We start from the raw sequence: 16,123 nt of genomic DNA, 5'->3' as shown, positions 1-16,123 counted from the left end.
ATAAAAGCAATTCATTCAAAAATACAGTTCAATGGAGCATAAATTGGAGTTCCTATAAAACCAAGAAACATCATATATGTCTATAACCTAATAGAATGAGATATGAGGTCATATTTGAAGTTGTGGTCAAAGTAAATAGGGAGGGAACGTTATGTAGAATTAATATTGGTCCTTGAGTACAGAGTAAAAATATCACTGTTTCCTTTCAAGTCAAAATTAGTGAATTTTCAGGATAGCCCATGAATAGACATCATATTAAATAACCACATTCAAAGTTGGTTTTAAAATAACAATATCCCTAATTCAAATAGTAAATTGATGTATTCTGTTTGATTTAGAAACACAGGATTTTGTGGAACAAGGCCTAATAGTAAGGTGTTTGCTCAGCAGATAAACATTTTTTGGAAATGTGTACACATACATAGCTGGGTTTGTTGAACCAGTTATAGGAAATAAAATTTACACTAAAAATTTTCCACTAGGGAAAAAGTAAACCAATTATTCAGGAGATGCATATCATCTTACACTCTTATCCTTAGCTACAAGTAGTAATACATTTTACAAAGTTCTAATTCAGGGTAGAGTCAAATTTAATTACTTGCATACACTAAACATAGCAACATATTAAAAATAAACATGCATGGACTACCTGGATCGGGATCATATGTTCTCTACTATTAGCACCCTGCTGTTGCATTTGCTGCCGCTGTTGACTCTGCTGTTTTGCGGCAGAAGGGGGATCATCACGCCCTTCTACGTGTATTGGTATTATCCTCGTTTGGGGCTGATGACCAGTCTGCTGCTGCACTGGTGGCTGCCTCTGCTGTGGAGGAAGTTGGGGCTGCTGGAACTGCGGCTGTTGGAACTGCGGCTGCTGAAACTGCGGCTGCATCTGGGCCTGCTGTCTCAACTGGTTCTGCATGAATGCATGCTCCTGCTCCCTCAGCTGCTGCTCCTCCAGATCCTTCTGGTATTGCTGTTGGTGCCTTTCCTTCTGAAGCTGCTGCTGTTGCTGCCATGGAGGTGGGCTCGACTGAGCGCCACTCTGCTGTGAACTTCCAGGAGCCCTGTTCTGTGAATTCAACCATGCGGGCTTGGGAGTCTTGTTGAGAGAGACTTGTATGGGCGACATGGGTGCGGTGGCGGAACCGGGAGTGGCCGAGGAGGCCGAGCCTGAGCCCCTGGACGAAGGGGTCGCTGTCTGCTGCTGCTGCGGAGGACTCGTAGGAGGGATGTATATCTTCCCGGGACCTGCCCTGACTGTCGCCGGCTGCTCATCCTGCCTGGCTGGCGGAGGACCTGTCCCGGCTCGGATCACCACCACCACGGCCGGCTGTTGCTGCTGTTGAGGGGGCGGCGGCGACGCCACCGTGGGTGGGGACCTGGGCGAGGGGTAGGACTGGGGTGCCGGTGGCGACTTGGGCGCCGGGGGAGGCGGAGGAGGGGTGGGCGAGGTCTGGGACGGGACCGGCGGCGACTTGGGGGTTTGAGTCGGCGACTTGACGACCGGTGGGGCGGGTTGGGACGGAGGAGACTGTCGCCTCTGGGCTTGGGAGTGGGGTGGTGCAACCCGGTTGAGGGTGTGCTGGGCCCCCGGGGGTGGGAACACCGGGATGGCTATCTGCGGCTGCATGGCCGCTAGGGCGGAGGGCGGCAGGGGGCCGGGGGGTGGTGGGGGCGGTGGAGGAGGCGGTGCGGGAGCCGTGGAGGTGGGCTGCTGGCCCGGGGCTTGCTGAGCGAGGGGAGAGGGCGCCGGCGGTTGAGGGCCGCCGGACACGCCCTCGGAGGCCGCGTTCCTGGAGATTCGTCTCTGCATCCGCGGGCTCCTCAGCTGCGAGAGGTCGATGCCCCCGGGGGTGTAAGTAAATGGTTTCTTGTCCTTCGTCATCATGGCGTTCTGGATGGCCGCAGGCGGGGGCATGCCCAAGCTCACTGCTTTCGGGAGAGTTCCACCTCTCTGAGCGAGCTGCAGGATTACAAAAGGGAATGTGTCGAATTTCAAAGTGATTGAGCAGCGTGAGGTATATCATATGAGGTATGCATGTAGCAGGGAAGAGAGAATCAACAAGTGAAAAAGTAGAGATTTCGGACCGTCCTTTAAAACTAATGCAGAGGCTGTTGAATCATTACAACGTCAAATATATGTATTTTTCCTTGAATTCTGACAGACGTTCATTTGGAATTTTCCGGGCATGAATTGATGGAAAAATGGTAAAAAAATACATTGGATAACTTTAGCAAAATGTAATTGGTAAATCATTTTCAAAGAACATAAGGTTACCTAAGCATTTTCAATTTTATTTTAGTCCATCATTCATGAAAATCTAGCTCCTACACTGAATACAAAATAATTCTCAATCCTTTGAATTTCAACTCCTTGGAAACGCTTCGAAAAAGCTCACACTGCGTTCGCATCTGAGTTAAACCACAAAAATACATTGACATCCCTTACCTCGCTGTTTATGCGAGCTCCCGGGAACCCGCCGCCGGATTGAGGCATGGGCGGTGGGGGTGGAGGGGGTGGAGGAGGCGGCGGGGCCCCGCCTCCGCTTGGGGCCGGCGGCGGAGGGGGTGGGGGCACGGCGCTCATTGGAGGCGCCGCCATACTGCCCTTGTCATTCCCATTGACACAGGTCTCGTCGTAGTCATCTGAAAACAAAGGACAGACAGTCACAAATCACACCACAACTTCACGCGATCCACCTGCCTGATGACAAGGGGATCTCAACATTAGATCGGTGACGAGTTCACGGGACTTCGATCACTTACTCCCGTCAACACGTTTAAGATGTTATAAGAGAAAGAATTAGAACTGACGAAAATTATAACACACAAAATAAAGGTATTACAACACATTTAATGAAGCAATTACATGCCTATAAAATCAATATCGATTTCTATTCTCTCCTTAAATTATGCCCATAGACGATAACATATCCTCAAGGGTATCCGATCTATGGGATAGTGGAAAGGGATATGGTAGGACGAAACCCTACATTGTTGGAGGAAATGGAAGTTAGCTAATTCGAAACGTGAAAAAAAGGAATAGACCGAATGTTGAATACTTCCTTCTAATCTTTAATCGCAGCTCATTCTGTTCATCGTCTCACTTTCTTTCATTCCCAAAAAAATATCTTTAGAGTATATTTTTAAACAAAATATATTTATTTTACATTTAATTCATTCCCATATAAGTTAAGTTATTAAAGCGGAGAAAAGTCTACGGTTAAAGGAAAGCACAAGGCAGTAGAACACATCGTATATCTGAAGAATGCTTATCGATGGTTATTGATGGCATGGGCAACGACAAAAGAAGAAAAGAGAAAGTTGGATGCATTGTGATTGCAGTGTTGTACAGGGGGTGCTACACCGAAGTTCAAATTATAGATCGCATAGCTAACGAAGAGTTTCTGCGAGAAGTAAGAATTTCAATGAAAACTCTGCAAAGAAAAGGGAGTAAGACTTAATACAGCAAATATTTAAGCAAACGGATCTGATTACGACAGTCGTAGCAGGAAAGCTGAACGGAAAGATCCAAAAATGATCCTGGATGAGATAAGAGTAATGTATACAATATAAACTATAAAAATAGTACTCAACCCGAAGGTCGGTTTGGTAGGTGATGGTAGAGTTCACCCAATACCAATCCCGACGGCGTGTGAAATTCACACATCAGGGTAGGGGGGCCAGGTCCTTTCCCTGTGCCGGTTATGGTTTCCCAGGAAGATCTGGTACCCGAAAAATCACATAGCTTTGGTGGAGCTGCAGGTATCCAGAGAGGCTTCCCCAGGAATTGAACCCTGACAGGGACCCTCCGGTCAGTAGTTCAACGCTCTACCCCCTGGACTACCGCGGGGAACCTGCAGCTGTACCAAAGCTATGTGATTTTTCGGGTACCAGATCTTCCTGGGAAACCATAACCGGCATAGGGAAAGGAACTGGCCCCCCTACCCTGATGTGTGAATTTCACACGCCTTCGGGCATAGTACTGGCTGAACTCTACCATCACCTGCCAAACCGACCTTCGGGTTGATTACTGTGTTTATGTCATACAATACATCGTATAATAATTAGCGTCAAAGAGAAGAAATATCTAGGCATGGAGAAGTTGGCCGTAAGGAGAATGGAGAGCCGCCTCAAAATAATCTTATGACTGAAGACCCGTGATGATGATGAATGCTGTGTTGTAAAAAATTCCCTGCCGGCTGCCGCGAACATGATGAATACGAGAACTCCGACAGAGTAAAACTCTTCGCGACAGAAGAGAATTCCGGATTTTTCCTATTGATCGATTCCCGGAGAGACAAATATTCAGGAATAATTAAGAAGCCACAACGCACAAAACAAGGCAGCTATCATTAAAGAAATGTATTAAATCGAGAAATATTGGCCCTTGGATTTTTGTCGCGCTTCGAAACTATATATCCCCATGTATACCGCCCACGGGACATTTCGTGATGGATTCCAAAAGCATATTAAGGAAAATAAAGTCATGGGAATGAAATGGAGAAGGAAGCAATGCGTTTGGAAACAACGGAAGGCAATTGTGTTTTAGTGGAAACTGAATAAGACTCCTAAATTCTTACGGATATGAGTAAATCTGTTCTTATCGGTATGGTGTAAATGACCGTCGTTCCTGACTAAAGCAAACCTAACCCAAGGACTTTCTTGTTCCCTATGAGGATCCAGATGAGAACTATTTATTTGCTGATTGAAGGGCACTACATTAGTCATTATATCGTTCTTTTGTTCGCGAACAACAGATTGCGGAAACTTGGTTAGGCCATGGAAGGAATGAGAGCGCTAAAGGAGAGCGTAACACGTTGGACTACGGTTTTGCAGTGGCGGAAATATATGCCCATTCGGGGCCAAGGATAGGTGTTTACGAGGGTGGTTGTGAGGAAAAAAACTCTTGTGGGCGGAAAAGCCGCACGGAATTCGGCCTCGGAAGCTGATCATTTACAACATTTATTTTGTGGGTAACTTTCCGGCATAAGCCTTCAGCCAATGAATCAAATGATACACGGGGAGGAGAGGGGGGGGGGAAATAACAGTGAGCCCACATTTCTCCATACAAATGGTCAAAATATTTCGGTATGTAGACATTAAAAAATTAGAAAAATCTTCTATCTTCAGCAATTTTCACGCCTGAATTTTCACTTTCTCAATGACTGCGACATCATAGGTTTGGCTGTTTAAGTGTCCGGCACTTAAATCACTCGTACGATGGCGCCATCGATGACTAGTTTCATTCTTAAGGTCAGCGAAATTTTTCGCGCATAAGAGTACACCGTGAAGTGAACCATTCGTTTTGGATGCTGGCCCTTGGTCAAGCCAAATGGAATAGCAATTGGTACTTAATGACTAACTTAAAATGTAAAAGTGTTAAAGTTAGATTCGCTCAGATTTTCTACCGAGAAAATTTAAATCTGTGAAAGCTCATTCAACATTTAAAGTAGTTAATAAATGGTGATTTTTCTAAACAAAATATTTCCTCATTAAAAAATTGGGAGATTCGTAGATTTTTAAAGATCCACTCTATTTCAACTTCGACATTTTATTTCAAGGCTAAAAAGAAACTCAAAGTCAAGCTCTGAAAACAAAATCATTTAACCATAAAGTTAATCAACGTGTACACTTTGATACACAGTATTTTTCATTGTCATATCTTAAAATGGTTTAAGGAAATCACAAAATTTTGAAACGTACTTCCTTGTTGCATGTAGAACTGACTAATGAGTATGCTTTTCTAAATTATTGACCTTAGGTTCAGTTCATGGGTCATATAAAATTTTTGTATACATTAAAAGATCTTTCTACATAAGACGGGACTAAATTTAGGGGATAAGATTTTATCAGGTCGATCTACTTACAGGCTGACTTACTTCCCAAGAAAATGGTATCAAATAGAGGATTAAAGAATTAACCGTACATGAAACCAAACTGCGTCACAATACCACGGCCGAATGTGCGTTACACACTTACGAGGGTAATCCCTGAAGTTCCCGGCCCAACAAAGAAAATTCAAAAATTTTGGAAAAAAATATATTTATTTTCCAACATAATATCCTCTCAGCTCTATACACTTCCCAGCGATGTTCCATTTGCTCGATACCCTTTTTATAATAAGAACTGTCTTGATCCTCAAAATAGCCATTTACTGCCGACATCACTTCTTCATGGTTGGAAAATATTTGACCACCGAGCCATTATTTCAAGTTTGCAAACAGAACATAATCCGAGGGGGCTAAATCTGGCGAATAGGGTGCATGAGGTAGCAATTCTAACTTTAATTCATGAATTTTGGCCTGTGCAATATCGGATTTGTGAGCTGGTGAGCATTGTCTTGATGAAACACTATCTTCTTAGCCTAATGAGGCCGCTTTTGCTTGATTTCTTCGCTCGAACGTTGCAATAAGTACACCACGATACTTTAGACAGCGATTTGACTAAATATGCGAGTATCATGAATCAGTTAAAGGTGAACTAAATTACAACAGCAATTTTCAAGCACCAAGAAAAAGGTTTCGATAGTTCTCCACACGAAATAGGTTAAGTTCCCATAATAAGCTATTAATCATAAATTTAAAAATATTAACAGTGAGCCTCTAGTAACAGTTGCATAACAGTGCAATCAGAATTTTACTGAATGTTAATTTTAAAGAAGTTCAGAGTAAACACAAATTGATGCGCAGATTAAGAATGGGAATGCTGTAAGAATTAGCACAATGGATTTTCTTAAAAATGTGTGCTTCTTTCAAGAAATCCGGGCGAAGTGTATCTTAAGTTTCCTATACAAGTGTATAGGATATATTCCTTGTATACTCATGTAAATATTCTATGTGCACTTAGTGTATATATTCCATGTATACTTGCTGCAGTATTTATAAATAGCTCCACGAGTAGGTTAATAATTAGATTAACTAGTGATTACTGAATTAGACCACGGTTTAATCGGAATTTAAATATTATTTCCCAAGCGAGTTTTGGCTGAGCACACAAACCAGCTACACGGTCCTGACGTGCGGGTAGTTATACCAACAAGACGCTCCCACTTGACTTAAAACGTAACTAGTTGTGAATAATGACTGCAGAGACATATGCAAGAAGTTAATTCATTGGAATAACTTATTTATTGGCAGATGTCTAGAGGATCAGGGTAGGTTCTCGATGGAACAGGCACTATCCACTGTTTCAGTTCTGATCCCATCCTAACAAACGACACAACACTCAATTGACTTAAACCCCATTGCATAATAAATCGCCATTAACTCCGCTCATTTTCCACCTCCCTTCATCCTATTCAAAATGTCCATTCTTTTTCTCCCTCAATCTTGCTTACCTAACATATTCACCCCCCCCCCGCAATGACAGCCTCCGGCATCCTATTACTTCTCAGTATCGTCTGCATCTCCCAGTTCGTCCAATTTGCATTCGATTGTCCCGCCTTCTTCGAGTTTCTCTAACTCTCTTCTCCCGCCATGCCTAGCGGGCATGGAAACCAAATGAGTTGCTATGTCATACCAAGCAATTCCTTTGTTTCCCTTTCTGTTCATTTTGTTTGCACATTAACCTCCACAGATAAATCTAAAAATTCAGAAATCTACGCTTTTATAATTACAATATGATCAAACAACACAGTTAAAATGTTAAGCAGATATTTACAGTGAAATCTTTACACTTACTAAAGACAAGTAATTTGCCGTAGCTACGTTAGAATTAAACGAATCCGAAAATCTGTGCGAAACTAAAATGTTATTAGCTTTATTCCGAAGCAAATCATTTACGGAAACTAGGTTTATCCGCATGACGCACTTTCAACGCCATGCGAGACGTACTATTGACATGAGACCAAGGATTGTTACATTATATGGATGGCAAATCTACAACATACGAACTCGAGAAGGTTGAGAAGAAATCAGATTGATGAGAGATCTATGATCAACTGCACCAAAGCCCGAAAATCAGACAGATATACTTAGTTAATTCATCTCTACATCGTTAAAATGCAGCTCACCATTCTTTTCCGTTGACTTTACGTTTGAATTACCATTGACGGTAACTCTGCCATTGGAAATAGCGAATTTATTTAGAAGGGAAATATATTAATACATTAAAATGGCCACTGGTACTTTTAAAAGATTTGATAAATGCTTTCGCGTGTTTTAAAGACTGCTGAATGACGAGGAACACTTAATAATTGCATAACAATAGAAGATAATAGGGTTGAGGGGAATCGTCACTTGAATAGAGTAAGTAAGTAAGAAAATCCTGTTAATGCTGTCATTGTAAGGCAAAGTAAAGCAGTTAGTATACGAAGCGAACGTTAAATACGGCCGTATTAATATTATGGGAAGAATTAAACCCCAGCCGTACTCTTACAGATGGGCAAAGGATATGGTGAGGATAATTAGAGAGGAAAAATAAATAAATGAATAAAAATAAATAAATAATTCAAATTAATTAAAAATAAAATAAAATGATATAGGGGGGTTAGAAATGAAAACGATTAAATCAAAATGTGATAGCGAAAAACGCTCTGTCTAAGGTGTACTAGATAAAGCATTTAGTGTTATACTACTGCTTTCTATTTCGAATAGAACAATCACATCAAAAGGACCTCTCGACATAAATCACGCTAAAATATAAATTAAATAAATGAGATACCATTATGGAAGAGAGAAAAGAAATATTTTAAATAATTGGTGCATGCAGTTTGATAAATAGTAAACTGCAGAGAATGTGATGTGGATCAAAACATTTTCGACGGTTGCAAAAATTTTCATTAAAAAAAATAAACTTAGGCTAAATAATATTTTCGGATCAATTATGACGAATGATTTGTAATTAGTTATAATTAATAAAATTGATTGCCTTTGTGTACATCCCCATTTATGCACAACAAAGGTATTTCGAAAAAAACAGGAAATGACAATATAGAATTCGTTATATACTCGTTATCTCTTTCTGGATTAGGAAGTTTAATTCAGAGGAGAGAACATCACAATCCACTCATTCTCGTCGGTAGTCAGACTCACAATTGCCAGGGGCATAATTAGGCTGAGTGTACTTCCTAATACATGCAAAAGGCACCAAATCACCAAATTCTGGTGGCAATACAATTTATTACCGTTTACGCCATTGCAGGGCCAAATATAAATCATAAGAATGCTTGTTTACCTGCTTCCGTTCCAGGTCCTCTGCCAGAGATTTGGCTGGACTGCCGTCTGAAAGGAAATAAAAGAACGTCAGAAACCACAAATAATTCAATAATTACGAAGTTAAAAAAAAATACAATACAATCATTTAAAAATGCAGCTATTTAAGCAACATAACATTTATTTTTTGTAGTGATGAGTTAATAAGCATTTCCAGATGATATAGGTACATATTTAAATATCCGCCAGTTTTTAATGAATTTACAGGTTAATGAAAATATCTGCGAATCAACAAGTGGATTAAACCTACACCTTGATTCCGCCGAGAGTACACATTTTCTAACTGTGATAGTATCTCACACAATAAAGGTTGGATTTGGTATCATTTTCAATGCCACAAAGAAAATGAAGACACTTGAATGCCACAAAAAATAGCCTATTTTGCTAAAATAAAAAAAAAGATCGATAAATAAAAATACCTAGAGCACAATAATGACACGGAATAATTCAAGTTCCGAGTTATACTTGCAAGTGAAATCACAAATAGAAGGGAAACTGATTGCCTGAAGACTCAATTTTCCCTCACACAATCGTGACCACAACAGTTAAAAAAAAATACGATCCATAACCAAAGTAATTAACCCAGAGGTGGATTTGATGCGTGAAAGTAGAGCTTATTCCATACGGCATGAAGAATTCGAGCACCAGGGTGGGGGGGGGGAATTTTCATTTCCAAAGCGCAGTTTTTCGAGGAGAATTGGTATCGGAAAAAAATCAAAAAACTTGAGTAAACCGGAGATGTTCTAAGAGCCCGGGATTCGAATCCGGGTGAGAGGGACATGCGAGTTAAGTCACAAAACAAGAAAATTGAATATTGCCTCATTTTTTTCTAAATTTACTCATAAAATTCCCAAGTTTCCCAAATGAGTGTTGACTTAACACCCCCTTCTACTGGCCCTTGCTTTGGATTGCATGGTATTGTGTAGACGCAGATAAAATTCGTCTCGCATGTTCTTCACCAGCAAAAAAATTAATTTTAGATTCTTGATTTGGTACCTTTTTGGAAAAAAATCTCCGCGTGAAGTGAAGAGCGAGCCTGTCGAGGGAGTGCACGAATCCCGATTGGCGCCAATGGACAACGCAGGGCCGCAACGGAGCTCCTCGGTTGTAAAGGACAAGTCGCGCCGTGCGGGAGAGGGTATATGGCGAGGGGGCGTGGGTGGACACGGGATTGCCATCTGGACGTCTTTCGACAGCGCCTCCGGAAGGGTAATGGTGGGGCGGGCTGAAGAGTGGGGCGGAGGGGGTGGTGGAGGGGGGGAGTGTAGAAGATCAGAGCGCGGGAAATATACGGCACGGTCACGAAAACGACTACATCACAACAAAACATATTTTGTAGGTCGCGGGAAATGAGTTCGTTCGTTCGGAGGCCGCTGGAAAGAGAAGCGGTCGGGTTGTGGAGAACAGGTGGGGAAAAAATTCTTTTTTTTTTCATTTCAATTCCATAAATGTATATCGTGACAGAAATATCTCGTTACAGTTTCAGGAGACGGATGATGAAAATGGCGAGGAAAACGGGCGATGCGAAAAAAAAACTACGGCATCCTGGAGGATATTTATGAACGTGAAAGGGTTATTTATCGTGGCGAGAGCGCTAAAGCGCCACCTTGACTCGAATTAATATTTCACGCGAAGGATGGATAAGAACCTTATAAGGCGTTGAGGCAAGGTCGCGGCGAGGCGGCGACGGGAGGGTTTATGATGGGTCAAGCGAGTGCAACAGGTGTCGCAGTCAACGAAGAGACGCGACGGATGCCGAGGTGTGAAAGACTCCAAATGCAAACCAAATGGTTATTTGGGGACGAAAGGAATTCCTCACTTAACGATAATCAACTAGAGCAAAGTCGATACTGACAATATAGGGATTAAGAACGTACGTAGCTGGATAGGTCATGGTGGGGGACCAAAGTTTCAAAACGTCCTTGTGGTTCAGAACATCTTAAAAAGCTTCACATACTTTCATTTTTCCAGTGTCATGGCCAAATTCCAAGAGTTGGGTAGCCTCCGACTTGTCCAAGGATATCTTTAATGCACACGATTAAAGGTTATAAATTATGGATGCATGCTACACAGACCTAACACGATCATTCGACGAAAGAAACACGATCGTTCGACGAAAGAAGCCAATTGGGAATAAGAATAGAAAATGAAAGAGTAGTTCCCGCCGCAGAGAATTATTACCGTCGTACTGTTAACTCGGTGGATTTTTGTAATCATTCAAAATCTAAACTTTTGAAATGCAATATACGAAAAAAACACGTAATTCTAATCGGGAGATAATTGAATAATCGAAAGGAAGAAGGTGAAAGGTTTCGAAGCTGAATTCCATTTCACAAGAAACTTATCCGCAACGAAAACGCCGATACGCCGTCAAAATACGCTCGGGATCGTCGGAGCCTTGTTCGTGCCCATACTAAATTCAAATTGAGCTCACTAATATGCCGAGATCACAGAGTCGGCGAGAGCTAATGTTGGGAAGATATCGCCGTGCTACAAAGAGGCGGCACATTAAATTGTAAACTGCGGCACAAGTGAAAAGCACTTTACACGCCCGAGTGCGCAAAGAAATCCTGCGCGTTTTGCTCTCGGATGGCGCCGGGACTTGAAAGGACCCACGCCGCACTTCAAGGAGTGGAAGCGTACCTTCCAGTTGACCTCGAGAGGGATAGTAAGTACCAAGTAATCCTCATGCAGGCACGGGCAGCGCGTGTCTAGAACCCTCCCGTCTCACCATCAGCCGTCATGAGACCTCTGACCACCCGTCATCTGTCAGAAAGTTCACCCGGGAAATGAAACCACGATAGTTCACTCATTGTCCAAATTGTCATCCACCACATTGAGGAATTAGTAGAATACCCGTACCTATTTCAGTCAAAAGCTTTAGGTATTTTTCTAGACACAAGCAGCAATTTTTAATGCAACAAATTCAGAATGTTAAAACCATTCGCCTTGACCGGGATTGACTGGTCAAGGCGAATGATTTTTACACTCATAAATTGTTGCATTGTAATACATAATAGCGGATGGCTCCGTCAAAAGTTACTGCCGCGACATCTACCGTAGTATCTTGGAAGCAATTTTTAAGTATAACTAAATCAAAAAAACATATCATTTTTGCTGAGAGCATAAATCTTTCATTGGAATTAGGGCCTCCCTCTACAATCGACATTCGAGTTATCATGATCGCTACTCTATCATACTGTCATCAGAATTTTCTCGATTAAATTAGTTCCGCTAGACTCTCTAGAATCCTCCTCCTCTACTTCCTCCTCTTCCCTCTAGAATCTTGTTCCCTCTTTATTCTTGTTAGGTAATTTCTCTCTTAATTTCCGACAGCATGCCGAATTTCCTTTTTCCTCCCCGACCGCTAATTTTCCCGTCTTCTTCAGGAAGTCCTTCTTTACGATGTGGCCTGTCCAGTCCACCGTCCTATTCCTATTATGTATTTTATTGTACGCGTACCGTCCAGTTGCTCTCATAACCTCCTCAATCACTAACCCTGTCGTTCAATCTAACCCTTTCCATCCTTCGACACAATTGCACCTGGAAATTTAGCAACATCTCTCGTTTATTCCTCGCCATCCACATTTAACAACCATAATCTGCAACCATTGAGCAAAATAACTCAAAAAGTATTACACCAAAACCTATTTTTAATCAAAAACCGAGAATTTTATTTTAATCTCTTTCATTCCAACCCGTCACCTTAAACCGTCATCTCCAGTCGGTCATCCCACCTCGTATCCTCCAAATAATTAAACAGTCATTAAAATAAGTTAAACCCAATGACCAGAACAATCTGTAAGAGATATACCGTAAAAACCATGGTCTCTTAAACAGACTTGGTATAAAACCAATGAGCTGTTTATTAATCGATTATTAAGAGACTGAAGTTTTCACAAAATACTTATCAATTACGCACACGTGTTCATTCAAATCATCTGAGATGGAACGAACAAAAAATTTGATTCTTCACTTGAAAATTCAGTCCTGTCATAGCTCTCTCTTATAGAGCCTATTAATTACGCACAAATTTAAATTCCACCAACCTATTATTCACCGACATAGTCTGTGTTCCATTCAATCACTTTCTGTAAAATTTACAACGGAAATTAAGCAATTCCACCCTACTACATCCCAACGAATGAGATCAACACACATTAAAAACCATTCATTACCCGCCATGAATTATTAACATCACGTTTATTCATCACAAAATGTTTCGGTAACACGTACTGGTAGCTTCTAAACAAAATTTAAAACCTCTTCGTTCGAGAGTACACCCTCACCGTCAGTGTTTAAAGGATAAATGACCGACTAACGTCCAACGATGGAGTACCAAAATTTTACACATCGCCGTACTCACGAACGCATCTTCCGTCGAGGTGAGGACGGCTAATAAGTGTCTTCGGAAGATAATCTGGGACCCCAGGAAGGATGAAGAAGTAAACAAAAATGCATTGAACTATTATTTTTCCAAAGTACATAAATGAAGTAATAAAACTACATGCTCTATCATAAACTGAAATCAATCGAATAGTTTGAGCTTCACGTTTCAAAATGGGTATCGGGTGGACGTGTGCCAAAATTCTGTGACATTCACCACAGAAACTCCTCGAAAAAAGTTTTAGTTTCTTTAATAACCCGCAAGCCACCGGTAGGGTGTGTGGCAGGAAGTGATTACACACCAGAATACCCTTGACCCAAAACACCTTTCCCTCTTAGTGCGGTCAGATAACGTTATTCTGATCTCCTATAGTTCGTGGGAAAAATGACATCTTAAATCTATCTGTTCCACATTTTATCTCTTTAATTTTATTGACATGATATCGCTTACCGTTGTACTATGGGGCTAATAACACATTTTCAACATCAATGCCAAAGAGAAATCTTTCCAATCAATGCAAGAGATTTAATCTGTAATTTAAAGTCGTTATTGTATTTCTTGGTTTTATGGATAAGTGGCACTACCAATCTACGAATGATGCCCATACTCGCATATTAGGTTAGTGTCGTAGGATGCAGGTAACCAATTGACAGACGGTATTTATTCTCAATCGCGTTCTCTGTGACGGGCAGAATCCCTCCACTCCCATCCAAAAGATAGATAGGAGATGGGATATCAGATATTACAAAGCATTAAAGCATGTGGCCCTACAAAGGGAATGGAATAAGTTCGACATGGCCCAAAGGCTATTCTGGAAGGTGAGAGCTCTTTCTCATTCTCCCTTTCTCGTTAAGAGCAGCTGGGGGAATGGATTGTTGGGTGGCCATTGTCGCCCGACAATACTTGATGGATGACACATAAATCTACGAATTAGCTGGCTCCATTCCTTGGCATTTACGTAGCTTAAGCATATCTACTCTGCCGTGTAAATCAGTCTCGATGCCGAAAAACGGTATTCGATATGATACGATGCCTCTTACGCATTTTCGTAACGGGAAGTCAGCAAGTTTTCTGAGCCCGAAATCCCATGTTATTCAAGTTCTGCAAAAAACAATCATTTCCGAAAATTTTAGACTACTTCCATCGGCGTCGCTAATGCATATACATGGAAAAGCAAAATATACAACTTTCCCTTAAGTGTGAACATTTTTACGAACGAAAATTACAAGATTAAAGTTCGTGTTAGCCAAACCTTTGCAAAGCAAACCTTTGATACCATTTTTACAGGTTAAACATTCGAGACCTCAAATATAAGATTTTAAAATTCAGAAATATATCCATCTCGTTTGAGATGACCCGGAATGATTATTAGCATATTATATGCCGCACTTAATTACTTCAAATTCAAGAAAAACTGTTGGTAATAAAGTTAGAGATTATGTTTTATTAAAATGGGGTTGGTGGTACAAAAAGTGGGTTTCATTCTTGCCACTAAAAATAAGTGAATACATCTCATCTGCATACACACAACCTCGAGTGCTAGGCAGTTTTCGCATCCGGTAATGCTAAATAATGTATCGCATGACGAATATTTTTTAGATCTCTTTCAATGGGTATTCAAACTACGTGACGTGATCTGATGTGATAATGTATCCTCTGCGATAAATTTTATTCATTTAATCATCAGTTTTCTTATCATCCGATGTAGTTTTGTCAGTTTCTATGCAATGTAAGATGTGAACTACACAAGTTATGACGATAAATTATGCATAAACTATTTAATTTTTATTCACGGACTGCTTCAATTACTTTATGCTCATAAAAACTTCCCAAGGCCATATGGAATAAAGTTTATATTTTTATAATCAACACAAAAATGAACCCAACTTCAGTATTTGGACCTGTAGTTTGGTTTGATAGGTGTGGGTGGAGCATAATTCGTAATAAGCGAGCGATATTCACTCAACAGGGCAACCTACCTCCTAGAAACCTACTGTATCCTAGAAACAATTGATACCCGAAAAATATCGCAGATTGGGTGAAATTAAGTGTGCCCAGAGGCGTCACCCGGATTTGAGCCCGGACTCTCCGACCAGTTGCCGAAAGCACGACCTCCAACGCCAAATATAAAACGAAGGTTAACACACAAAACACAAATAAAAAGGTTATAATATTATGCAACGAAAAAGAAGATTTTTTTATCGCTCCTTAAAATTTGGTTTCATCCAGCACTAAGGGGGATGACTTTTTTTTTCACAAAAGACTCAAGAAGACAAGTTTCGAAAAATTTCCAATTTTTCTTCTGTCCAAAAATATTTTTCAAGCGTCTAGTTTATTTCACGTGTGGTGGCGATAAAGATACTGTCAAAGTAGTGCAGTTGACCCAATCAACTTAAATAAGTGTCGATGGTGCGCATACGTTATCAAGGATCTCCCACAGCGATAGCAGAGAAGGGCGAGCCAAAAATATTGTCTTTAAAGTTGTGCGAGTTCAAACGCCCATCCCACCCAAAAGAAG

General features: G+C 41.0%; 1 protein-coding gene across 3 annotated transcripts in view; it reads right to left on the bottom strand.

Annotated features, from left to right (window-relative positions):
• Positions 1-16,123, bottom strand: part of LOC139687317 (protein piccolo-like) — a 378,873-nt gene that overhangs the window by 18,877 nt on the left and 343,873 nt on the right. For all 3 annotated transcript variants that reach the window (XM_071584470.1, XM_071584469.1, XM_071584471.1), the window contains 3 exons: positions 9,181-9,227; positions 2,453-2,649; positions 650-1,966 (listed from right to left, as the gene is read on the bottom strand). In XM_071584470.1, coding sequence (XP_071440571.1) covers positions 650-1,966; positions 2,453-2,649; positions 9,181-9,227 — 1,561 coding nt within the window. The remainder of the gene's footprint in view (positions 1-649; positions 1,967-2,452; positions 2,650-9,180; positions 9,228-16,123) is intronic.

This window comes from Hetaerina americana, unplaced genomic scaffold, assembly GCF_022747635.1.
Source record: "Hetaerina americana unplaced genomic scaffold, ioHetAmer1.1.p SCAF_19, whole genome shotgun sequence".
Taxonomy (NCBI): Eukaryota; Metazoa; Arthropoda; class Insecta; order Odonata; family Calopterygidae; genus Hetaerina; species Hetaerina americana.
This window is presented reverse-complemented; position numbering and strand designations above follow the sequence as displayed.